At 43.5% G+C, this 25421-nt stretch overlaps 2 protein-coding genes across 5 annotated transcripts in view; one reads left to right on the top strand and one right to left on the bottom strand.

Moving 5' to 3' along the window:
* LOC110511139 (condensin complex subunit 3-like) overlaps nucleotides 1-18626 on the bottom strand; it is a 150161-nt gene extending 131535 nt beyond the window's left edge. Inside the window, exons 1-9 of one of the 4 annotated variants that reach the window (XM_036973203.1) lie at nucleotides 18532-18626; nucleotides 17706-17823; nucleotides 16963-17166; nucleotides 14717-14945; nucleotides 14251-14396; nucleotides 14005-14089; nucleotides 11730-11922; nucleotides 11018-11167; nucleotides 3744-3884 (exon numbers count right to left, since the gene is read on the bottom strand). In XM_036973203.1, coding sequence (XP_036829098.1) covers nucleotides 3744-3884; nucleotides 11018-11167; nucleotides 11730-11922; nucleotides 14005-14089; nucleotides 14251-14396; nucleotides 14717-14945; nucleotides 16963-17166; nucleotides 17706-17813 — 1256 coding nt within the window. In that variant the 5' untranslated portion in view covers nucleotides 17814-17823; nucleotides 18532-18626. The other 3 variants (XM_036973202.1, XM_036973204.1, XM_036973205.1) reach the window with 3 other exon arrangements.
* Nucleotides 18627-23714: 5088 nt separating this feature from the next.
* fam184b (family with sequence similarity 184 member B) overlaps nucleotides 23715-25421 on the top strand; it is a 51071-nt gene continuing 49364 nt past the window's right edge. Inside the window, exon 1 of the mRNA XM_036973200.1 lies at nucleotides 23715-24350. Within this exon, the coding sequence (XP_036829095.1) occupies nucleotides 24195-24350 (156 nt within the window). The 5' untranslated portion in view covers nucleotides 23715-24194. The remainder of the gene's footprint in view (nucleotides 24351-25421) is intronic.

Genomic DNA, 25421 nt, shown 5'->3' with positions numbered 1-25421 from the left:
AGATCAGATTACTGTGTGAGGTGATTAGTTAATAGATCAGATTACTATGTGAGGTGATTAGTTAATAGATCAGATTACTATGTGATGTGATTAGTTAATAGATCAGATTACTATGTGAGGTGATTAGTTAATAGATCAGATTACTATGTGAGGTGATTAGTTAATAGATCAGATTACTGTATCATGTGAGGTGATTAGTTAATAGATCAGATTACTATGTGAGGTGATTAGTTGATATGTTAAGAGATCAGATTACTATGTGAGGTGATTAGTTGATATGTTAAGAGATCAGATTACTATGTGAGGTGATTAGTTAATAGATCAGATTACTGTATCATGTGAGGTGATTAGTTAATAGATCAGATTACTATGTGAGGTGATTAGTTGATATGTTAAGAGATCAGATTACTATGTGAGGTGATTAGTTAATAGATCAGATTACTATGTGAGGTGATTAGTTAATAGATCAGATTACTATGTGAGGTGATTAGTTAATAGATCAGATTACTGTATCATGTGATGTGATTAGTTAATAGATCAGATTACTATGTGAGGTGATTAGTTGATAGATCAGATTACTATGTGAGGTGATTAGTTGATAGATCAGATTACTATGTGAGGTGATTAGTTAATAGATCAGATTACTGTGTGAGGTGATTAGTTAATAGATCAGATTACTATGTGAGGTGATTAGTTAATAGATCAGATTACTATGTGAGGTGATTAGTTGATAGATCAGATTACTATGTGAGGTGATTAGTTGATAGATCAGATTACTATGTGAGGTGATTAGTTAATAGATCAGATTACTATGTGATGTGATTAGTTAATAGATCAGATTACTATGTGAGGTGATTAGTTAATAGATCAGATTACTATGTGAGGTGATTAGTTAATAGATCAGATTACTATGTGAGGTGATTAGTTGATAGATCAGATTACTACATCATGTGAGGTGATTAGTTAATAGATCAGATTACTATGTGAGGTGATTAGTTAATAGATCAGATTACTGTATCATGTGAGGTGATTAGTTAATAGATCAGATTACTATGTGATGTGATTAGTTAATAGATCAGATTACTATGTGATGTGATTAGTTAATAGATCAGATTACTATGTGAGGTGATTAGTTAATAGATCAGATTACTATGTGAGGTGATTAGTTGATAGATCAGATTACTATGTGATGTGATTAGTTGATAGATCAGATTACTATGTGAGGTGATTAGTTAATAGATCAGATTACTATGTGAGGTGATTAGTTGATATGTTAGAGATCAGATTACTATGTGAGGTGATTAGTTGATATGTTAGAGATCAGATTACTATGTGAGGTGATTAGTTGATATGTTAGAGATCAGATTACTATGTGAGGTGATTAGTTGATATATTAAAGAGATCAGATTACTATGTGAGGTGATTAGTTGATATGTTAAGAGATCAGATTACTATGTGAGGTGATTAGTTGATATGTTAAAGAGATCAGATTACTACATCATGTGATGTGATTAGTTGATATGTTAAGAGATCAGATTACTATGTGAGGTGATTAGTTGATATGTTAAAGAGATCAGATTACTATGTGAGGTGATTAGTTGATATGTTAGAGATCAGATTACTATGTGAGGTGATTAGTTGATATGTTAGAGATCAGATTACTATGTGAGGTGATTAGTTGATATGTTAAGAGATCAGATTACTGTATCATGTGAGGTGATTAGTTGATATATTAAAGAGATCAGATTACTATGTGAGGTGATTAGTTGATATGTTAAGAGATCAGATTACTATGTGAGGTGATTAGTTGATATGTTAAAGAGATCAGATTACTACATCATGTGATGTGATTAGTTGATATGTTAAGAGATCAGATTACTATGTGAGGTGATTAGTTGATATGTTAAAGAGATCAGATTACTATGTGAGGTGATTAGTTGATATGTTAGAGATCAGATTACTATGTGAGGTGATTAGTTGATATGTTAGAGATCAGATTAATACATCATGTGAGGTGATTAGTTAATAGATCAGATTACTATGTGAGGTGATTAGTTGATATGTTAGAGATCAGATTACTATGTGAGGTGATTAGTTGATATGTTAAAGAGATCAGATTACTATGTGAGGTGATTAGTTGATATGTTCAGAGATCAGATTACTACATCATGTGAGGTGATTAGTTGATATGTTAAAGAGATCAGATTACTATGTGAGGTGATTAGTTGATATGTTAAGAGATCAGATTACTATGTGAGGTGATTAGTTAATAGATCAGATTACTACATCATGTGATGTGATTAGTTGATATGTTAAAGAGATCAGATTACTATGTGAGGTGATTAGTTGATATGTTAAAGAGATCAGATTACTATGTGAGGTGATTAGTTGATATGTTAAGAGATCAGATTACTATGTGAGGTGATTAGTTGATATGTTAAGAGATCAGATTACTATGTGAGGTGATTAGTTAATAGATCAGATTACTGTATCATGTGAGGTGATTAGTTGATAGATCAGATTACTATGTGAGGTGATTAGTTAATAGATCAGATTACTATGTGAGGTGATTAGTTAATAGATCAGATTACTATGTGAGGTGATTAGTTGATAGATCAGATTACTATGTGAGGTGATTAGTTGATAGATCAGATTACTATGTGAGGTGATTAGTTAATAGATCAGATTACTATGTGAGGTGATTAGTTAATAGATCAGATTACTACATCATGTGAGGTGATTAGTTGATAGATCAGATTACTATGTGAGGTGATTAGTTGATAGATCAGATTACTATGTGAGGTGATTAGTTGATAGATCAGATTACTATGTGAGGTGATTAGTTGATATGTTAGAGAGATCAGATTACTATGTGATGTGATTAGTTGATATGTTAGAGAGATCAGATTACTATGTGATGTGATTAGTTGATATGTTAGAGAGATCAGATTACTATGTGAGGTGATTAGTTGATATGTTAGAGATCAGATTACTATGTGATGTGATTAGTTGATATGTTAGATATCAACTAATATGTTAAATATCTATCCAGGCGTCTGTTATGTAGTCAGGCACGAACTCAACCACTGATGGCTACATTACCTCCCCCAACCATCCCCTCCTCTTCCACCTCTCTCACCCATCCCCTCCTCTTCCACCTCTCATCCATCCCCTCCTCTTCCACCTCTCATCCATCCCCTCCTCTTCCACCTCTCATCCATCCCCTCCTCTTCCACCTCTCTCACCCATCCCCTCCTCTTCCACCTCTCATCCATCCCCTCCTCTTCCACCTCTCTCACCCATCCCCTCCTCTTCCACCTCTCATCCATCCCCTCCTCTTCCACCTCTCACCCATCCCCTCCTCTTCCACCTCTCTCACCCATCACCTCCTCTCACCCATCCCCTCCACCTCTCACCCATCCACCCCCCCTCTACCTCTCTCACCCACCCCCTCCTCCTCTCTCACTCATCCACCCCCCCTCCTCTCTCACCCATCCACCCCCCCCTACCTCTCTCACCCACCCCCTCCTCCTCTCTCAGCCACCTCCTCCTCCCTCCACCTCTCTCAGCCACCTCCTCCACCTCTCTCAGCCACCTCCTCCTCCTCCTCCACCTCTCTCAGCCACCTCCTCCTCCTCCACCTCTCTCAGCCACCACCTCCTCCTCTCTCACCCATCCCCTCCTCCTCCACCTCTCTCACCCATCCCTACCTCCCATCACCCACCCATCCCCCCTCCTCTCACCTTCCTCCCTCTTCATTGGTATCCAGACAGCCAGTGAGGTGGATGAGTTGTTGAGAGATGAACTCTTTAGTCATCACCAGCTCCAGCTGAGCAAAGTCTCCTTTCTGCTCTTCAGACAACACCGGGACACACTTCACATACCTGGTGTTACACAGTAATAACAATTACCATACCCGGTATCACACAGTAATAACAGTTACCATACCCTTCATCACACAGTAATAAGTTACCATACCCGGTATTACACAGTAATAACAGTTACCATACCCGGTATCACACAGTAATAACAGTTACCATACCCGGCATCACACAGTAATAAGTTACCATACCCGGTATTACACAGTAATAACAGTTACCATACCCGGTATCACACAGTAATAACAGTTACCATACCCGGCATCACACAGTAATAAGTTACCATACCCGGTATTACACAGTAATAACAGTTACCATACCCGGTATTACACATTAGTTATAACACTTCATATACCTGGTATTAACCAGTAATAGTTATAACACTTCATATACCTGGTATTACACATTAGTTATAACGCTTCATATACCTGGATTACACCTTAGTTATAACACTTCATATACCTGGTATTACACAGTAATAGTTATAACACTTCATATACCTGGTATTACACAGTAATAGTTATAACACTTCATTTACCTGGTATTACACAGTAATAGTTATAACACTTCATATACCTGGTATTACACATTAGTTATAACACTTCATATACCTGGTATTACACAGTAATAGTTCTAACACTTCATATACCTGGTATTACACAGTAATAGTTATAACACTTCATATACCTGGTATTACACAGTAATAGTTATAACACTTCATATACCTGGTATTACACAGTAATAATGGTTAACACTTCACACGCAGTGTCATGCCATGAAATCCATTAGGAGTTGGCAAGAGAGCACAAACTGACTGGCACCCAGGCTACCTTCACATATCTACATGTTATAAACACACACACACACACACACACACACACACACACACACACACACACACACACACACACACACACACACACACACACAACATAACCAAAAGGTACATGGACAACTGCTCATCCAGCATCTCATTCCAAAAGGGTACTGATGTTGGGGGCGATTAGGCCTGGCCCTGCAGTAGGCTTTCCAATTCATCCCAAAGGTGTTCGATTGGGTTGAGGTCAGGACTCTGTGCAGTTAAGTTCTTCCACACCGATGTCTACAAACCATGACTGTATGGACCTCCCTTTGTGCTCGGGGGCATTGTCATGCTGAAATAGGAAACTGTTGCCACCAAGTTGGAATCACAGAATCATCTAGAATGTCATTGTATGCTGTAGCGATAAGATTCCCCTTCACTGGAACTAAGGGGCTCGAACCATAAAAAAACCACCCCAGACCATTATTCCTCCTCCACCAAACTTTACAGTTGGCACTATGCATTCGGGGCAGGTAGCGTTCTCCTGGCATCTGCCAAACCCAGATCCGTCTGTCGGACTGCCAGATGGTGAAGCGTGATTAATCACTCCAGAGAACGCGTTTCCACCGCTCCAGAGTCCAATGGCGCTTGGCAATGCGCATGGTGATCTTAGGCTTGTGTGTGTGACAGTGTCACATTGAAAGTCACTGAGCTCTTCAGTGTTTGTCTATGGAGATTGCATGGCTGTGGTTTTTTTATACACCTGTCAGCAACCGGTGTGGCTGAAAAATAATCCACTAATTTGAAGGGGTGTCCACATACTACATAGTTAAATATCAGTTATACATGGAGTGTAAAAAATATACATCAGTTATAACATGTTAACACTACACTGCCTTCATATACCAGTTATAACATGTTAACACTACACTGCCTTCATATACCAGTTATAACATGTTAACACTACACTGCCTTCATATACCAGTTATAACATGTTAACACTACACTGCCTTCATATACCAGTTATAACATGTTAACACTACACTGCCTTCATATACCAGTTATAACATGTTAACACTACTACATAGTCTTCATATACCTGTTATAACATGTTAACACTACACTGTCTTCATATACCTGTTATAACATGTTAATGACATCAGTTATAACATGTTAACACTACACTGCCTTCATTTACCAGTTATAATACGTTAATATAGGTATACATCAGTTATAACACTACACTGCCTTCATATACCAGTTATAATACGTTAATTTTTTTTTTTTTTTTTACCTTTATTTAACTAGGCAAGTCAGTTAAGAACAAATTCTTATTTTCAATGACGGCCTAGGAACAGTGGGTTAACTGCCTGTTCAGGGGCAGAACGACAGATTTGTACCTTGTCAGCTCGGGGGTTTGAACTCACAACCTTCCGGTTGCTAGTCCAACGCTCTAACCACTAGGCTACCCTGCCGCCCCAGTTAATGTAGGTATACATCAGTTATAACATGTTAACACTACTGTCTTGTGTCTACTGTGTTAACACCACTGTCTTCATATACCTGTTATAACATGTTAACACTACTACACTGCCTTCATATACCTGTTATAATATGTTAATGTAGGTATACATCAGTTATAACATGTTAACACTACTACACTACTACACTGTCTTCATATACCAGTTATAACATGTTAACACTAATACACTGCCTTCATATACCAGTTATAACATGTTAACACTACTACACTGTCTTCATATACCAGTTATAACATGGTAATACTACACTGCCTTCATATACCAGTTATAACATGTTAACACTACACTGCCTTCATATACCTGTTATAACATGTTAACACTACTACACTGCCTTCATATACCAGTTATAACATGTTAATACTACACTGCCTTCATATACCAGTTATAACATGTTAACACTACACTGCCTTCATATACCAGTTATAACATGTTAATGTAGGTATACATCAGTTATAACATGTTAACACTACTACACTGCCTTCATATACCAGTTATAACATGTTAACACTACACTGCCTTCATATACCAGTTATAACATGTTAATGTAGGTATACATCAGTTATGACATGTTAACACTACTACACTGTCTTCATATGCCAGTTATAACATGTTAACACTACTACACTGCCTTCATATACCAGTTATAACATGTTAATGTAGGTATACATCAGTTATAACATGTTAACACAACACTGCCTTCATATACCAGTTCTAACATGTTAACACTACTACACTGCCTTTATATACCAGTTATAACACGTTAATGTAGGTATACATCAGTTATAACATGTTAAAACTACACTGTCTTCATATACCAGTTATAACATGTTAATGTTGTACTGCCTTCATATACCAGTTATAACACGTTAATGTAGGTATACATCAGTTATAACATGTTAACACTACACTGCCTTCATATACCAGTTATAACATGTTAACTCAACACTGCCTTCATATACCAGTTATAACACGTTAATGTAGGTATACATCAGTTATAACATGTTAACACTACACTGCCTTCATATACCTGTTATAACACATTAATGTAGGTATACATCAGTTATAACATGTTAACACTACATTGTCTTCATATACCAGTTATAACACATTAATGTAGGTATACATCAGTTATAACATGTTAACACTACTACACTGCCTTCATATACCAGTTATAACATGTTAATGTAGGTATACATCAGTTATAACATGTTAACACAACACTGCCTTCATATACCAGTTATAATACGTTAACACTACACTGCCTTCATATACCAGTTATAACATGTTAATGTAGGTATACATCAGTTATAACATGTTAACACTACACTACCTTCATATACCAGTTATAACATGTTAACACTACACTACCTTCATATACCAGTTATAACATGTTAATAATAATGTAGGTATATATCAGTTATAACATGTTAACACTACTACACTACTACACTGTCTTCATATACCAGTTATAACATGTTAATGTAGGTATACATCAGTTATAACATGTTAACACTACTACACTGCCTTCATATACCAGTTATAACATGTTAATACTACACTACTACACTGTCTGGACACACCTAGTAGCAATGTTTCTCTGGTTGGCAGACAGCACTGGCAGGCCCTTCACATATCTAGAGAGAACAGATGGGAGACAATGGACTGTATTCACAAAGAGGCCCAGAGGAGGAGTGCTGATCCGGTCCATATCACTAGAATCTAACAGGCCAAACTGATCCTAGATCAGAACTCCTACCCTGAGACAGGGGAGACAACGGCCTGTCAGAGTGCTGATCCGGTCCATATCACTAGAATCTAACAGGCCAAACTGATCCTAGATCAGAACTCCTACCCTGAGACAGGGGACACAACGTCAGAGTACTGATCCGGTCCAAACTGATGGTAGTCTGATCCTACTCGGAGCCTCTTTGTGACCACAGGTACAGCGGAGGGTTGAAACATTCAACACAGGAACCATCTTCACTTTTCTCAGAGCTAGTTTGAGTTCTGCTAGTTACGGACTTCAGACATCTCCCATCCGTCTGTTACAACTGACCCTAACATCTCTACAGTCTACCTACATGCTTCCAGTCTAGATATCACTAGGACTAGTCTTAAAATACTGGTCCTATAGACTGACTACAGACTAGAGTCAGTGTTTCCCCAAACCTCTCCTCCAATACCCCCAAGCCTGTCCAAGGATTTGATGTATTCCACGACTAGCAACACTGAGGTACTCTGGGAAAGGGTTGGGGGGGTACTGGCTAGAGGTACATACAGGAGGGTTGGGGGGGTACTGGCTAGAGGTACATACAGGAGGGTTGGGGGGGTACTGGCTAGAGGTACATACAGGAGAGGCTAGGGAAAGATGTACCCTGGGAAAGGGTTGGGGGGGGTACTGGCTAGAGGTACATACAGGAGGGTTGGGGGGGGGTACTGGCTAGAGGTACATACAGGAGAGGGTAGGGAAAGATGTACCCTGGGAAAGGGTTGGGGGGGTACTGGCTAGAGGTACATACAGGAGGGTTGGGGGGTACTGGCTAGAGGTACATACAGGAGAGGGTAGGGTAAGATGTACCCTGGGAAAGGGTTGGGGGGTACTGGCTAGAGGTACAGTGCCTTGCGAAAGTATTCGGCCCCCTTGAACTTTGCGACCTTTTGCCACATTTCAGGCTTCAAACATAAAGATATAAAACTGTATTTTTTTGTGAAGAATCAACAACGAGTGGGACACAATCATGAAGTGGAACGACATTTATTGGATATTTCAAACTTTTTTAACAAATCAAAAACTGAAAAATTGGGCGTGCAAAATTATTCAGCCCCCTGAAGTTAATACTTTGTAGCGCCACCTTTTGCGGCGATTACAGCTGTAAGTCGCTTGGGGTATGTCTCTATCAGTTTTGCACATCGAGAGACTGACATTTTTTCCCATTCCTCCTTGCAAAACAGCTCGAGCTCAGTGAGGTTGGATGGAGAGCATTTGTGAACAGCAGTTTTCAGTTCTTTCCACAGATTCTCGATTGGATTCAGGTCTGGACTTTGACTTGGCCATTCTAACACCTGGATATGTTTATTTTTGAACCATTCCATTGTAGATTTTGCTTTATGTTTTGGATCATTGTCTTGTTGGAAGACAAATCTCCATCCCAGTCTCAGGTCTTTTGCAGACTCCATCAGGTTTTCTTCCAGAATGGTCCTGTATTTGTCTCCATCCATCTTCCCATCAATTTTAACCATCTTCCTTGTCCCTGCTGAAGAAAAGCAGGCCCAAACCATGATGCTGCCACCACCATGTTTGACAGTGGGGATGGTGTGTTCAGCTGTGTTGCTTTTACGCCAAACATAACGTTTTGCATTGTTGCCAAAAAGTTCAATTTTGGTTTCATCTGACCAGAGCACCTTCTTCCACATGTTTGGTGTGTCTCCCAGGTGGCTTGTGGCAAACTTTAAACAACACTTTTTATGGATATCTTTAAGAAATGGCTTTCTTCTTGCCACTCTTCCATAAAGGCCAGATTTGTGCAATATACGACTGATTGTTGTCCTATGGACAGAGTCTCCCACCTCAGCTGTAGATCTCTGCAGTTAATCCAGAGTGATCATGGGCCTCGGCTGCATCTCTGATCAGTCTTCTCCTTGTATGAGCTGAAAGTTTAGAGGGACGGCCAGGTCTTGGTAGATTTGCAGTGGTCTGATACTCCTTCCATTTCAATATTATCGCTTGCACAGTGCTCCTTGGGATGTTTAAAGCTTGGGAAATCTTTTTGTATCCAAATCCGGCTTTAAACTTCTTCACAACAGTATCTCGGACCTGCCTGGTGTGTTCCTTGTTCTTCATGATGCTCTCTGCGCTTTTAACGGACCTCTGAGACTATCACAGTGCAGGTGCATTTATACGGAGACTTGATTACACACAGGTGGATTGTATTTATCATCATTAGTCATTTAGGTCAACATTGGATCATTCAGAGATCCTCACTGAACTTCTGGAGAGAGTTTGCTGCACTGAAAGTAAAGGGGCTGAATAATTTTGCACGCCCAATCTTTCAGTTTTTGATTTGTTAAAAAAGTTTGAAATATCCAATAAATGTCGTTCCACTTCATGATTATGTCCCACTTGTTGTTGATTCTTCACAAAAAAATACAGTTTTATATCTTTATGTTTGAAGCCTGAAATGTGGCAAAAGGTCGCAAAGTTCAAGGGGGCCGAATACTTTCGCAAGGCACTGTACATACAGGAGGGTTGGGGGGGTACTGGCTAGAGGTACATACAGGAGAGGGTAGGAAAAGTTGACATGTGATGTAGTCAGGGTGATGTAGTGGTGGTATTACCCGTAGTCAGGGTGGTGTAGTGGTGGTCTTACCCGTAGTCAGGGTGATGTAGTGGTGGTCTTACCCGTAGTCAGGGTGATGTAGTGGTGGTCTTACCCGTAGTCAAGGTGATGTAGTGGTGGTCTTACCCGTAGTCAGGGTGGTGTAGTGGGGGTTTTACCCGTAGTCAGGGTGGTGTATGGGATGTAGTGGGGGTTTTACCCGTAGTCAGGGTGGTGTAGTGGGGGTTTTACCCGTAGTCAGGGTGGTGTATGGGATGTAGTGGGGGTTTTACCCGTAGTCAGGGTGGTGTAGTGGGGGTCTTACCCGTAGTCAGGGTGGTGTATGGGGTGTAGTGGTGGTCTTACCCGTAGTCGGGGTGATGTATGGGATGTAGTGGGGGTTTTACCCGTAGTCGGGGTGATGTATGGGGTGTAGTGGTGGTCTTACCCCAAGTCAGGGTGATGTAGTGGTGGTCTTACCCGTAGAGGTACTCAGCGAAGGTAGCAGCCTCAGGCAGCAGCTTCTCTAACATCTCCTCGCCTTCATCCCCTTTAGTCTTAACGAACTCACACAGAGCTCTCCAGTACAACACGCTCTCACAGGACAGAGACCCAGCCGGGACCAGCATCCTACAGAGAGACACAGTCAGTGTGTGAGAGTCAGTCAGATAGCCTGCCAGCCAGGCGGTCAGACAGGCAGCCAGCCGGTCAGACAGGCAGCCAGCCAGCCGGTCAGACAGGCAGCCAGCCAGCCGGTCAGACGGCCGGTCAGACGGCCGGTCAGACAGCCGGTCAGACGGCCGGTCAGACGGCCGGTCAGACGGCCGGTCAGACGGCCGGTCAGACGGCCGGTCAGACGGCCGGTCAGACGGCCGGTCAGACGGCCGGTCAGACGGCCGGTCAGACGGCCGGTCAGACGGCCGGTCAGACGGCCGGTCAGACAGCCGGTCAGACAGCCGGTCAGACGGCCGGTCAGACAGCCGGCCAGCCGGTCAGACAGCCGGTCAGACGGCCGGTCAGACAGCCGGCCAGCCGGTCAGACAGCCGGTCAGACGGCCGGTCAGACAGCCGGCCAGCCGTGTGTGTGTATACCTGTTGTCCAGCGGAGCAGCTGGTCCTGAGGTGTGTGTGTGAACAGAGCGGTCAGTGTGTCCAGGGCGGTGTGTGTGTGTGTGTGTGTGTGTGTGTGTACCTGTCGTCCAGCTGAAGGCGGTGGTGGAGCAGCTGGTCCTGAGGTGTGTGTGTGAACAGAGCGGTCAGTGTGTCCAGGGCGGTCTGAGAGCAGTTCTCTACATCCAGTTTGTGTAACAGCTCCAACACATCACCCTGGAGAAGATTCAGCCAGGCTGGGAGGAGACGGACCTGCACCACCTCCCTCACCGATTCTACAACACAGACACACAGAGTTATAGACACACACCGGAAAATGTATAGCGTGGGGGGGGGGGGGGGGGTTCCTTTCTCTAAATGTTTGTGTTATTTTTTTTTATTTAAGTGGCTGGGCCATTCAAGGACATTCGGAGACTTGTCCCGAAGCCACTCCTGCATTGTCTTGGCTGTGTGCTTAGGGTCCTGTTGGAAGGTGAACCTTCGCCATAGTCTGAGGTCCTGAGCTCTTCTGTTCATCTTTCCCTCGATCTCCCAGTCCCTGCCGCTGAAATACAACCCCACAGCACAATGCTGCCACCACCATGCTTCACCACCATGCTTCACCGTAGGGACGGCGCCAGGTTTCCTCCAGACTTGACGCTTGGCATTCAGGTCAAAGAGTTAAATCTTGGTTTCATCAGACCAGAGAATCTTATTTCTCATGATCTGAGTCTTTACGGTGCCTTTTGGCAAACTCCAAGCGGGCTGTCATGTGCCTTCTACTGAGGAGTGGCTTCCGTCTGGCCACTCTACCATAAAGGACTGGAGTGCTGCAGAGATGGTTGTCCTTCTGGAAGGTTCTCCCATCTCCACAGAGGAACTCTGGAGCTCTGTCAGAGTGACCATCGGGTTCTTGGTCACCTCCCTGACCAAGGCCCTTCCTCCCACGATTTCTCAGTTTGTCCAGGCAGCCAGCTCTAGGAAGTCTTGGTGGTTCCAAACGTCTTCCATTTCAGAATGATGGAGGCCACAGTGTTCTTGGGGACATTCAATGCTGCAGAAATGTTTTGGTACCCTTCCCCAGATCTGTGCCTCGACACAATCCTGTCTCGGAGCTCTATGGACAATTCCTTCAACCTCATGGCTTGTTTTTTGCTCTGTCAACTGTGGGACCTTATATAGACAGGTGTGTGCCTTTCCAAATCATGTCCAATCAATTGAATTTACCACAAGTGGACTCCAATCAAGTTGAAGAAACACCTCAAGAATGATCAATGGAAACAGGAAGTACCTGAGATTAATTTCAAGTCTCATAGCAAAGGGTCTGAATATTTATGCAAGTAAGTATTTATTTTTTTCATAAATGTAAAAAAATGTCTAAACCTGTTTTTGCATTGTCATTATGAGGTATTGTGATGTCATTAAGAGGTATGTGATGTCATTATGAGGTATGTGATGTCATTATGAGGTATGTGATGTCATTATGAGGTATGTGATGTCATTATGAGGTACTGTACAAGCCGACGAGGTAAACGGATCAACAAGCCGACGAGGTAAACGGATCAACTAGCCGACGAGGTAAACGGATCAACAAGACGACGAGGTAAACGGATCAACAAGACGACGAGGTAAACGGATCACCTAGCCGACGAGGTAAACGGATCACCTAGCCGACGAGGTAAACGGATCAACAAGCCGACGAGGTAAACGGATCAACTAGCCGACGAGGTAAACGGATCAACAAGACGACGAGGTAAACGGATCAACAAGACGACGAGGTAAACGGATCACCTAGCCGACGAGGTAAACGGATCACCTAGCCGACGAGGTAAACGGATCACCTAGCCGACGAGGTAAACAGATCACCTAGCCGACGAGGTAAACGGATCACCTAGCCGACGAGGTAAACAGATCACCTAGCCGACGAGGTAAACAGATCACCTAGCCGACGAGGTAAACAGATCACCTAGCCGACGAGGTAAACAGATCACCTAGCCGACGAGGTAAACAGATCACCTAGCCGACGAGGTAAACAGATCACCTAGCCGACGAGGTAAACAGATCACCTAGCCGACGAGGTAAACAGATCAACTAGCCGACGAGGTAAACAGATCACCTAGCCGACGAGGTAAACAGATCAACTAGCCGACGAGGTAAACAGATCACCTAGCCGACGAGGTAAACAGATCACCTAGCCGACGAGGTAAACAGATCACCTAGCCGACGAGGTAAACAGATCACCTAGCCGACGAGGTAAACAGATCACCTATTCTACGGGCTTGTCAAGTGTGTGTGTGAGAGTGAGTGAGTGAGTGAGTGAGTGAGTGAGTGAGTGAGTGAGTGAGTGAGTGAGTGAGTGAGTGTGTGTGTGTCTGTACCTGCGGCATCGTGGAGACCCTGCTGCAGCAGACTGACTCTCTGGGCGATACTCAGAGCTCTGATGTGGACCTTGTCTGACAGGACCTGAAACACACACAGTCATTAAAACTCTCTGGTTCATTTCTGTAAGGCCAATTTAGTGTGTGTTTAAACTGGGTTCAGGTCTGTAAGGCCAGTTTAGTGTGTGTTTAAACTGGGTTCAGGTGTGTGTGTGTGTGTGTGTGTGTGTGTGTGTGTGTGTGTACCTGGTAAGCCAGTTTGCGGACACTCTCCTTGACGTCCCTGGTGCGTTTCAGGATCTTGGGGAGAGTGAGAGAGGAGGGGGCGATGCAGGACAGAACGGCTCGACGAACCTCAGGGTTGGAATCATTCTCCAAGATCAACAGATAGGCTGGACGAGAGGAGAGGAGAGAGAGAGACAGAGAGACAGAGAGAGAGAGAGAGAGAGAGGAGAGAGAGAGGAGAGAGAGACAGAAAGAGAGAGAGACAGAAAGAGAGAGAGACAGAAAGAGAGAGAGACAGAAAGAGAGAGAGACAGAAAGAGAGAGAGACAGAAAGAGAGAGAGACAGAAAGAGAGAGAGAGAGAGAGACAGAGAGAACAGACAGAGAGACAGGAAGCTTTAACAGTGGTGCTTCTGTGGTTCCTGTAGTCGAGCCATGGCCAGAGAGGTCTGGACCCTGACAGTGTGTAGTAGTAGTAGTATCAGTACCATTAACAGTGGGACATTGTTGGTTCTGTGGTTCCTGTAGTCGAGCCATGGCCAGAGAGGCCTGGATTCTGACGTTGGGGAACTTGTCCGTGACTCGGACCAACATGGCCTGGTGGATACCGTCAAACAGGTCATCATCGATCTGGGCGTTCTCCGCCATGCTGCCTAGCAACTTGTTGATCAGCTGACACACACGGAACCTCACCGCGTGGCTGTTGGCCTTGTGGGACTGAAGGGGGGAGGACACACACTTGGGTTAGCAGCAGAGAAGTAGCATCAATACCTTGACTACTGGCATTACAGATGTCCTGATCAGTCCAGTGGTACAGTCAGAGTAGTGTTGTCATGACACCAGTATCACCAGACTACAACGATTAATACAGTTTCCACAGCAGTCCTTTAAGATCCTGGTTCATATCAGATACTGTGACAGGCTGTCTGTGTCCCAAGCCGCCTCCTATCCACTAAAAAGGGTAAGTACTAACATATAGTCTTGAGCCGTATAGCGATAGTTCTACCGACCTTGTGCCACCATGGGATATCACTGCCACTCAACACACTTCATTTTCAATCTGAAGGTTCAGCAATGCTAACGAGTACATGTAAAATCCCATAGTGAACGCTAGCTAAATGCTAACGGTTTTATGACAAAACTATTTGCCTGGACAGACATCCCAGCTCATTAAGTTAAACAAGTAACTCAAATTCTACTCAGTTTTCTGCACGAAACAAATTTTAAAGACAGCAGGGATCTGGAGGGGATTTATCTGCTGTTACCAAGAGAAGCCGGATCACAAGAAGCTAACCAGTGAAGGCCTTTTACAGACTGGACATATTTAACCGTTATCACGTCACACTGTGTGGTGTTACCTAAATACATATAGATATCAACCTGTCCTCTGTCACCATTATCACGTCACACTGTGTGGTGTTACCTAAATACATCTAGATATCAACCTGACCAGACATCTGTCACCATTATCACGTCACACTGTGTGGTGTTACCTAAATAAATCTAGATATCAACCTGTCCTCTGTCACCATTATCACATCACACTGTGTGGTGTTACCTAAATAAATCTAGATATCAACCTGTCCTCTGTCACCATTATCACATCACACTGTGTGGTGTTACCGAAATAAATCTAGATATCAACCTGTCCTCTGTCACCATTATCACATCACACTGTGTGGTGTTACCTAAATAAATCTAGATATCAACCTGTCCTCTGTGACGTCACTGTGTGGTGTTACCTAAATAAATCTAGATATTAACCTGTCCTCTGTCACCATTATCACATCACACTGTGTGGTGTTACCTAAATAAATCTAGATATCAACCTGACCAGACATCTGTCACCATTATCACGTCACACTGTGTGGTGTTACCTAAATACATCTAGATATCAACCTGTCCTCTGTCACCGTTATCACGTCACACTGTGTGGTGTTACCTAAATACATCTAGATATCAACCTGTCCTCTGTCACCATTATCACGTCACACTGTGTGGTGTTACCTAAATAAATCTAGATATCAACCAGACATCTGTCACCATTATCACGTCACACTGTGTGGTGTTACCTAAATAAATCTAGATATCAACCTGACCAGACATCTGTCGCCATTATCACGTCACACTGTGTGGTGTTACCTAAATAAATCTAGATATCAACCTGTCCTCTGTCACCATTATCATGCAGTACAGAAGAGATAGTTCATAGCCCTAGCCTACTACCATAGGGCCCTGGTTAAAAGCAATGCAGTACAGAAGAGATAGTTCACAGCCCTAGCCCTACTACCATAGGGCCCTGGTTAAAAGCAATGCAGTACAGAAGAGATAGTTCACAGCCCTAGCCTACTACCATAGGACCCTGGTTAAAAGCAATGCAGTACAGAAGAGATAGTTCACAGCCCTAGCCTACTACCATAGGGCCCTGGTTAAAAGCAATGCAGTACAGAAGAGATATTTCACAGCCCTAGCCTACTACCATAGGGCCCTGGTTAAAAGCAATGCAGTACAGAAGAGATAGTTCACAGCCCTAGCCTACTACCATAGGGCCCTGGTTAAAAGCAATGCAGTACAGAAGAGATAGTTCACAGCCCTAGCCTACTACCATAGGGCCCTGGTTAAAAGCAATGCAGTACAGAAGAGATAGTTCACAGCCCTAGCCTACTACCATAGGGCCCTGGTTAAAAGCAATGCAGTACAGAAGAGATAGTTTGGGACTCAAGAGTTGTCCTACCTCCAACAGGAAGTTGAACATGTAACTGAGGAAGGGGTTCTCGTCCTCTTCATCCTCCTCCTCTCCGGAAGGCGTATGGAAGCTGGTGGAGAATTTGGAGACGAACTCTATCACGTTCTCCACAGCCGGTTCTCTCTTGTACACGATCATGGCATGTTTCAGGTACTGGATAAACTCCTCGTGGAACAACGTCTTGTCCTCTAACTAGAGACAGGACAGACAGACGGGGACAGACAGGTACACAGGACGGACAGACGGGGACAGACAGGTACACAGGACGGACAGACAGGTACACAGAACGGACAGACAGGTACACAGGACAGACACACGGGGACAGACAGGTACACAGGACAGACACACAGGAAACAGGTTGGGTAAGGATGGTGGTTCTCTTACTGGTTATATAGAGGATGAACAGAAACAGTGATTTAAACATGTGTGTGTGTACCTTGTTGTACAGTATGTGTGTGTGTGTGTGTGTGTGTATACGTAGGGAGTTTTTCCTAGCCACCGTGCTTCTACACCTGCATTGTTTGCTGTTTGTGGGTTTTAGGCTGGGTTTCTGTACAGCACTTTGTAACATTGGCTGATGTAAAAAAGGACTTTATAAATACATTTGATTGATTGTATAGGTGTGTGTGTTTACAGGTGTTTTTGTGTGTTTATAGGCGTGTGTACCTTGTTGTACAGTATGTGTGTGTGTGTGTTTACAGGTGTGTGTGTGTGTTTATCGGCATGTGTACCTTGTTGTATGTGTTCTTGAGACTGGCCACCAGTTTAGCCTTGTTGTTGTGTCCTTTCTGAGCGCGTTGAAACGCCTCTTTTATCGCCAACTCATTTTCCCCAGTCATCTTTTCTCTCCTGGAGAAACAAAACGGACAGCTACAACCTTATCATTCAAACAAACACAGGCATTAAACTACACCAGCTGGCTAGTTAGCACAAACACGACAATAAGCCTAGTGAACGTATTCTACAATGAAGGGAAACAGTCGATGTATGTGACCGGAAAATTGGGTTAAACATCCAACAACAAGCATTGTTTGTGGCTCTTCGACGTTAATTTAGTTACCTAGTAACGTTATTTAGCTACCTAGTAACGCTGTTTAGTTACCTAGTAACGCTGTTTAGTTACCTAGTAACGCTGTTTAGTTACCATAGCCAACGTCGTAGCAGCTACAGTATTAACGACGTTGGTTATCTAACTCTAGTTTTAATTAGCGAAACTTTCTTTAAACATGACACCATTTCACTATTCCAGACGAATATCTCACCCGTCCTCTTCGGCTAGAAAAGCTCTCACATAAAGTCCCCTATTATCCAATTAATTAACTTGTTTTAAAAGCTAAATAAATAGCTGGCTAACGAAGCTAACCGGCTAATGTTTCTCATCCCTCCAGCCACTCCTCAAGCTCCCTACGGACAGGAAAAACATCGTCTCAAGAAGTACCAAAGAGGTTGGAAACCGGGGAATGATATGTTTCACAAAATAATTAATATTGTCAATATAGTTTATTTCGTAAATAAATAACAGATCAATAATAAATTGCGATTTCCGTTTGTTCTTACTTGCTATTGACACCTCGAGTCGTTTTTGCGTCTGCCGCCTGTTTTCAAATGTAACTGCCAGTCTCGCGAGAGGCGAGATTTGTGTTGACAACGTCATTCCCTTTCTTTTTATTTTTTTTAATTTTATTTCACCTTAATTTAACCAGGTAGGCCAGTTGAGAACAGGTTCTCATTTACAACTGCGACCCAGACCAAGATAAAGCAAAGCAGTTTGACACAAACAACAACACAGAGTTACACATGGAGTAAACAAACGTACAGTCAATAACACAATAGAAGAAAAAAAAAGTCTCTACCTTGTAAAAAGTATATTTTTTCCCTCTCCCTCATCATGTGGCTTTCCGACCTTCCACAAGTCCGAGTGTGAATAATATTTGGGTTTTTTTTTTTACAACAAAATGGGAATATAAATAATTGCACCACCATCTAACCCTAAATAAACACCACTATCCCCAACAAACCCACCAGGATTGGGACAATAATCGGGAAGGTTGCTGGATCGAATCCCCGAGCTGACAAGGTAAAAATCTGTCGTTTTGCCCCTGAACAAGGCAGTTAATCCACTGTTCCCCTGAACAAGGCAGTTAACCCACTGTTCCTAGACCAGTTAACCCACTGTTCCTAGACCAGTTAACCCACTGTTCCCCTGAACAAGGCAGTTAATCCACTGTTCCCCTGAACAAGGCAGTTAACCCACTGTTCCTAGACCAGTTAACCCACTGTTCCCCTGAACAAGGCAGTTAATCCACTGTTCCCCTGAACAAGGCAGTTAACCCACTGTTCCTAGACCAGTTAACCCACTGTTCCTAGACCAGTTAACCCACTGTTCCTAGACCAGTTAACCCACTGTTCCTAGACCAGTTAACCCACTGTTCCTCTGAACAAGGCAGTTAACCCACTGTTCCTAGACCAGTTAACCCACTGTTCCTAGACCAGTTAACCCACTGTTCCTAGACCAGTTAGCCCACTGTTCCTAGACCAGTTAACCCACTGTTCCTAGACCAGTTAACCCACTGTTCCCCTGAACAAGGCAGTTAACCCACTGTTCCCCTGAACAAGGCAGTTAACCCACTGTTCCCCACGGTAGGCCGTTACTGTAAATTAGAATCGGTTCTTAACTGAATGCCTGGTTAAATGGTTTTTGTTTGAATTTGAAGAAATCCCTACTAGGTTAAATGTTTACTCATCCTCTCTCTCTCTTCAAGAACTTCTCTCAAAAACCCTTGTAGTTTTTCTGCACTAAATACAGAATTTAAAAATATATATTTTTGACATGGCTGCAGGAAAAAGCTGTTTCAGTTGTTTGAAAAATTCAAAATTCTTCAATTTATGTTATGGGGATTCATCCCCACTCAAGGCCACCCCCCCAGCCATCCACACCTAGTACTTTGTGCCTCCTCCGATTTTGGGGGTGCATGACGCCCCTGAAAGCACTATAGCGGGTTCTCTAGGCCCTCAGAGAATTGCGAATATAACCCCCTTCACCCCACAATGGACATTTATCCACCTGGGCCTCCATCACCCTGCCCCTCACAATGGACATTTATCTGCCTGGGCCTCCATTGCCCTGCCCCTCACAATGGACATTTATCCGCCTGGGCCTCCATCACCCTGCCCCTCACAATGGACATTTATCCTCCTGGGCCTCCATCGCCCTGCCCCTCACAATGGACATTTATCTGCCTGCCCCATCCATCGCCCTTCACCCCACAATGGACATTTATCCACCTGGGCCTCCATCACCCTGCCCCTCACAATGGACATTTATCTGCCTGGGCCTCCATTGCCCTGCCCCTCACAATGGACATTTATCCGCCTGGGCCTCCATCGCCCTGCCCCTCACAATGGACATTTATCCGCCTGGGCCTCCATCACCCTGCCCCTCACAATGGACATTTATCCTCCTGGGCCTCCATCGCCCTGCCCCTCACAATGGACATTTATCTGCCTGCCCCATCCATCGCCCTGCCCCTCACAATGGACATTTATCCACCTGGGCCTCCATCGCCCTGCCCCTCACAATGGACATTCGTCTGCCTGCCCCATCCATCACCCTGCCCCTCACAATGGACATTCGTCTGCCTGCCCCATCCATCACCCTGCCCCTCACAATGGACATTTATCCGCCTGGGCCTCCATCGCCCTGCCCCTCACAATGGACATTTATCCTCCTGGGCCTCCATCGCCCTGCCCCTCACAATGGACATTTATCCTCCTTGGCCTCCATCGCCCTGCCCCTCACAATGGACATTTATCTGCCTGGGCCTCCATCGCCGTGCCCCTCACAATGGACATTTATCCACCTGGGCCTCCATCGCCCTGCCCCTCACAATGGACATTTATCCGCCTGGGCCTCCATCGCCCTGCCCCTCACAATGGACATTTATCCGCCTGGGCCTCCATCACCCTGCCCCTCACAATTGACATTTATCCACCTGGGCCTCCATCACCCTGCCCCTCACAATGGACATTTATCCACCTGGGCCTCCATCGCCCTGCCCCTCACAATGGACATTTATCTGCCTGCACGACATGAGCTGAGACTGCCATAAATACAATATTTTCTGAAATGTGAAATGTACTTATTTTATCTATTTTGAGTAAGCCTAAATGTGTTATTTATTTTATAGACTTGCTAAAGTTTATAAAAAACTGTTTTTGTTTTGTCATTATGGGATATTGTGTGAAGATTGATGAGGGGGATTTTTTATTTATTTTTTTAAAATCCATTTTAGCATAAAGGCTGTAAAGTTACAAAATGTGGATAAAAGTCAAAGGGTCTGAATACTTTCAGTGTGTCTCTATCTGCCGTCTGTCTGCCTGTCTGTTGTTTCCCGGGCTGTGAAGGCCGCAGCTGTTGGCGTGCTGGCAGCTGTACGGTAAGGCATGGAGGTCAGAACAGAACACACCCGTGGGAAGGGCACGAGGCTCCACTCTGTCTCTACTCACCAAACCGCTGTATTCCTGTTATTTAGGTCAGCAGCGGGAACTTGAGGATGTATAGAGTGACAGAATAGTAATGGCTGTACAGCAGCTTGTATCACTACAGACCCTGGTTCGAATCCAGGCTGTATCACAGAGGTCTAAAGGCACTGCATCTCAGTGCTAGAGGCGTCACTAAAGACACCCTGGTTCGAATCCAGGCTGTATCACAGAGGTCTAAAGGCACTGCATCTCAGTGCTAGAGGAGTCACTACAGACCCTGGTTCGAATCCAGGATGTATCACAGAGGTCTAAAGGCACTGCATCTCAGTGCTAGAGGCGCCACTACAGACCTTGGTTCGAATCCAGGCTGTATCACAGAGGTCTAAAGGCACTGCATCTCAGTGCTAGAGGAGTCACTACAGACCCTGGTTCGAATCCAGGCTGTATCACAGAGGTCTAAAGGCACTGCATCTCAGTGCTAGAGGCGTCACTACAGACACCCTGGTTCGAATCCAGGCTGTATCACAGAGGTCTAAAGGCACTGCATCTCAGTGCTAGAGGCGGCACTACAGACACCCTGGTTCGAATCCAGGCTGTATCACAGAGGTCTAAAGGCACTGCATCTCAGTGCTAGACGCGTCACTACAGACCCTGGTTCGAATCCAGGCTGTATCATCACCGGCCCGTGATTGGGAGTCCCATAGGCGCACATTTGGCCCAGCGTCGTCAGGCCTGTCATTGTAAATAAACATTTGATCTCAACTGAGGTGCCTAGTTAAATAAAGGTTAATTAAAAAAAAAAAATACAGGATAGAATGTGATATAGGATAGAATGTGATATAGGATAGAATGTGATCTAGAATAGAATGTGATATAGGATAGAACATGATCTAGAATAGAATGTGATACAGGATAGAATGTGATCTAGAATAGAATGTGATATAGGATAGAATATGATCTAGAATAGAATGTGATATAGGATAGAATATGATCTAGAATAGAATGTGATACAGGATAGAATGTGATACAGGATAGAATGTGATACAGGATAGAATGTGATATAGGATAGAATGTGATCTAGAATAGAATGTGATATAGGATAGAATATGATCTAGAATAGAATGTGATACAGGATAGAATGTGATCTAGAATAGAATGTGATATAGGATAGAATATGATCTAGAATAGAATGTGATACAGGATAGAATGTGATACAGGATAGAATGTGATGTAGGATAGAATATGATCTAGAATAGAATGTGATACAGGATAGAATGTGATACAGGATAGAATGTGATGTAGGATAGAATGTGATCTAGAATAGAATGTGATATAGGATAGAATGTGATCTAGAATAGAATGTGATACAGGATAGAATGTGATACAGGATAGAATGTGATATAGGATAGAATGTGATCTAGAATAGAATGTGATATAGGATAGAATGTGATACAGGATAGAATGTGATATAGGATAGAATATGATATAGGATAGAATGGGATACAGGATAGAATGTGATACAGGATAGAATGTGATGTAGGATAGAATATGATCTAGAATAGAATGTGATACACGATAGAATGTGATACAGGATAGAATATGATCTAGAATAGAATGTGATACAGGATAGAATGTGATACAGGATAGAATGTGATGTAGGATAGAATATGATCTAGAATAGAATGTGATACAGGATAGAATGTGATCTAGAATAGAATGTGATATAGGATAGAATATGATCTAGAATAGAATGTGATACAGGATAGAATGTGATACAGGATAGAATGTGATGTAGGATAGAATATGATCTAGAATAGAATGTGATACAGGATAGAATGTGATACAGGATAGAATGTGGTATAGGATAGAATGTGATCTAGAATAGAATGTGATATAGGATAGAATGTGATCTAGAATAGAATGTGATACAGGATAGAATGTGATACAGGATAGAATCCCTTTTGAATTAAAACGTTGATAGAGGCTATACTGGACCTAGTGAATAGGTCTAGAATAATAAATATGGACTTATTAAACAGACTTATCACTGGAATAGGCAGGGAGTTCACCTGCAAATACTCCTGATGAATCTATGCAATAAGTCAATTGATTAATTGAAAAGCCTTTCATCCTGTCTGCGTGTGCGTGTGCGTGTGTGTGCGTGTGTTTTGTGTGTGTGTGCGTGCGTGTGTTTTGTGTGAGTGTGTGTGTGGATCGACACTACAGCAGAACCGGGGAGGGGCGTAGCAGCACTGCAGCAGTGCGCTCTGCTCGAGAGGGAGAGCGCGAGCTGTCTACGGTAATGTTCCATACGCCCTCTCCGCCCCTGCTGCTCGAGAGACAGGTGGTCGGGACACATGCCTTCATCCTCGAGCGCTCCCCGGTTAAAAGAAGAAAACAAATCGGTTGACAGACAGCGGTGGGACTGCTGGCGTGAGGCAAGCGCGTCCCCGATGGAATTGGAGCCGGTGACCTCCGCGCAGCGAGCACTGGGCAGAGGAGAGAGAGGGGAAAGCAAGTTGGCGAGAGAACCTCACCGATTTACGTTTACGTTTCTCACCATGACTATTGCGCCGGCTGCTTTTCCGCCGCAGCGGAGGGGATTGTTATTCACTTACAGAAGGAAGAAACACACAAACCTCTGAGGCAAACCGGAGAGAGAGCATTACCGGGAATTTCGTTTTGTTCCATTATTCATTTGGATCCTAATAGCTGGTGGAAGTTGTCTCGTGGGGATTATGATGTCTTCGGGTGCCGGTAAAGCCCCGCAGCCCCCCGGGCCAGGCTCCGGTAGCCTTAACGGGACTGCAGCAGACTTACCGAACATAGAGCAGGAGCTGTATGACTATCAGATGCATGGCAAGATGTGCAAGAAGATAGCTCAGCTAACCAAGGTATGAGACAGGGGAGATAGAAGATATAGCTCCGCTAACCAAGGTATGAGACAGGGGCGATAGAAGATATAGCTCAGCTAACCAAGGTATGAGACAGGGGAGATAGAAGATATAGCTCAGCTAACCAAGGTAAGAGACAGGGGAGATAGAAGATATAGCTCAGATAACCAAGGTAAGAGACAGGGGAGATAGAAGATATAGCTCAGATAACCAAGGTAAGAGACAGGGGAGATAGAAGATATAGCTCAGATAACCAAGGTAAGAGACAGGGGAGATAGATAAAAGGTAAGACTAGACAGAGAGATAGCTCAGCTAGGTAAGACTGGATAGAGAGATAGCTCAGCTAGGTAAGACTGGACAGAGAGATAGATAAAGATAACTCAGCTAGGTAAGACTGGACAGAGAGATAGCTCAGCTAGGTAAGACAGGACAGAGAGATAGATAAAAGAGAGCTCAGCTAGGTAAGACTGGACAGAGAGATAGATAACTCAGCTAGGTAAGAGTGGACAGAGAGATAGATAAAGAGAGCTCAGCTAGGTAAGACTGGACAGAGAGATAGATAAAGATAGCTCAGCTAGGTAAGACTGGACAGGGAGATAGATAACTCAGCTAGGTAAGACTGGACAGAGAGATAGATAACTCAGCTAGATAAGACTGGACAGAGAGATAGCTCAGCTAGGTAATACTGGATAGAGAGATAGCTCAGCTAGGTAAGACTGGACAGAGAGATAGATAAAGATAGCTCAGCTAGGTAAGAGTGGACAGAGAGATAGATAACTCAGCTAGGTAAGACTGGACAGAGAGATAGATAGATAACTCAGCTGGTAAGACTGGACAGATAGATAGATAACTCAGCTGGTAAGACTGGACAGAAAGATAGATAGATAACTCAGCTGGTAAGACTGGACAGAGAGATAGATAGATAGATAGATAGATAGATAGATAGATAGATAGATAGATAGATAGATAGATAACTCAGCTAGGTAAGACTGGACAGAGAGATAGATAACTCCGCTGGTAAGACTGGACAGAGAGATAGATAGATAGATAGATAGATAGATAGATAGATAA

The sequence above is a fragment of the Oncorhynchus mykiss genome, unplaced genomic scaffold (assembly GCF_013265735.2).
Source record: "Oncorhynchus mykiss isolate Arlee unplaced genomic scaffold, USDA_OmykA_1.1 un_scaffold_225, whole genome shotgun sequence".
In the NCBI taxonomy this organism is placed as follows: Eukaryota; Metazoa; Chordata; class Actinopteri; order Salmoniformes; family Salmonidae; genus Oncorhynchus; species Oncorhynchus mykiss.
Note: the sequence above shows the minus strand (reverse complement) of the source record. Positions and strands in the feature narration are given on the sequence as shown.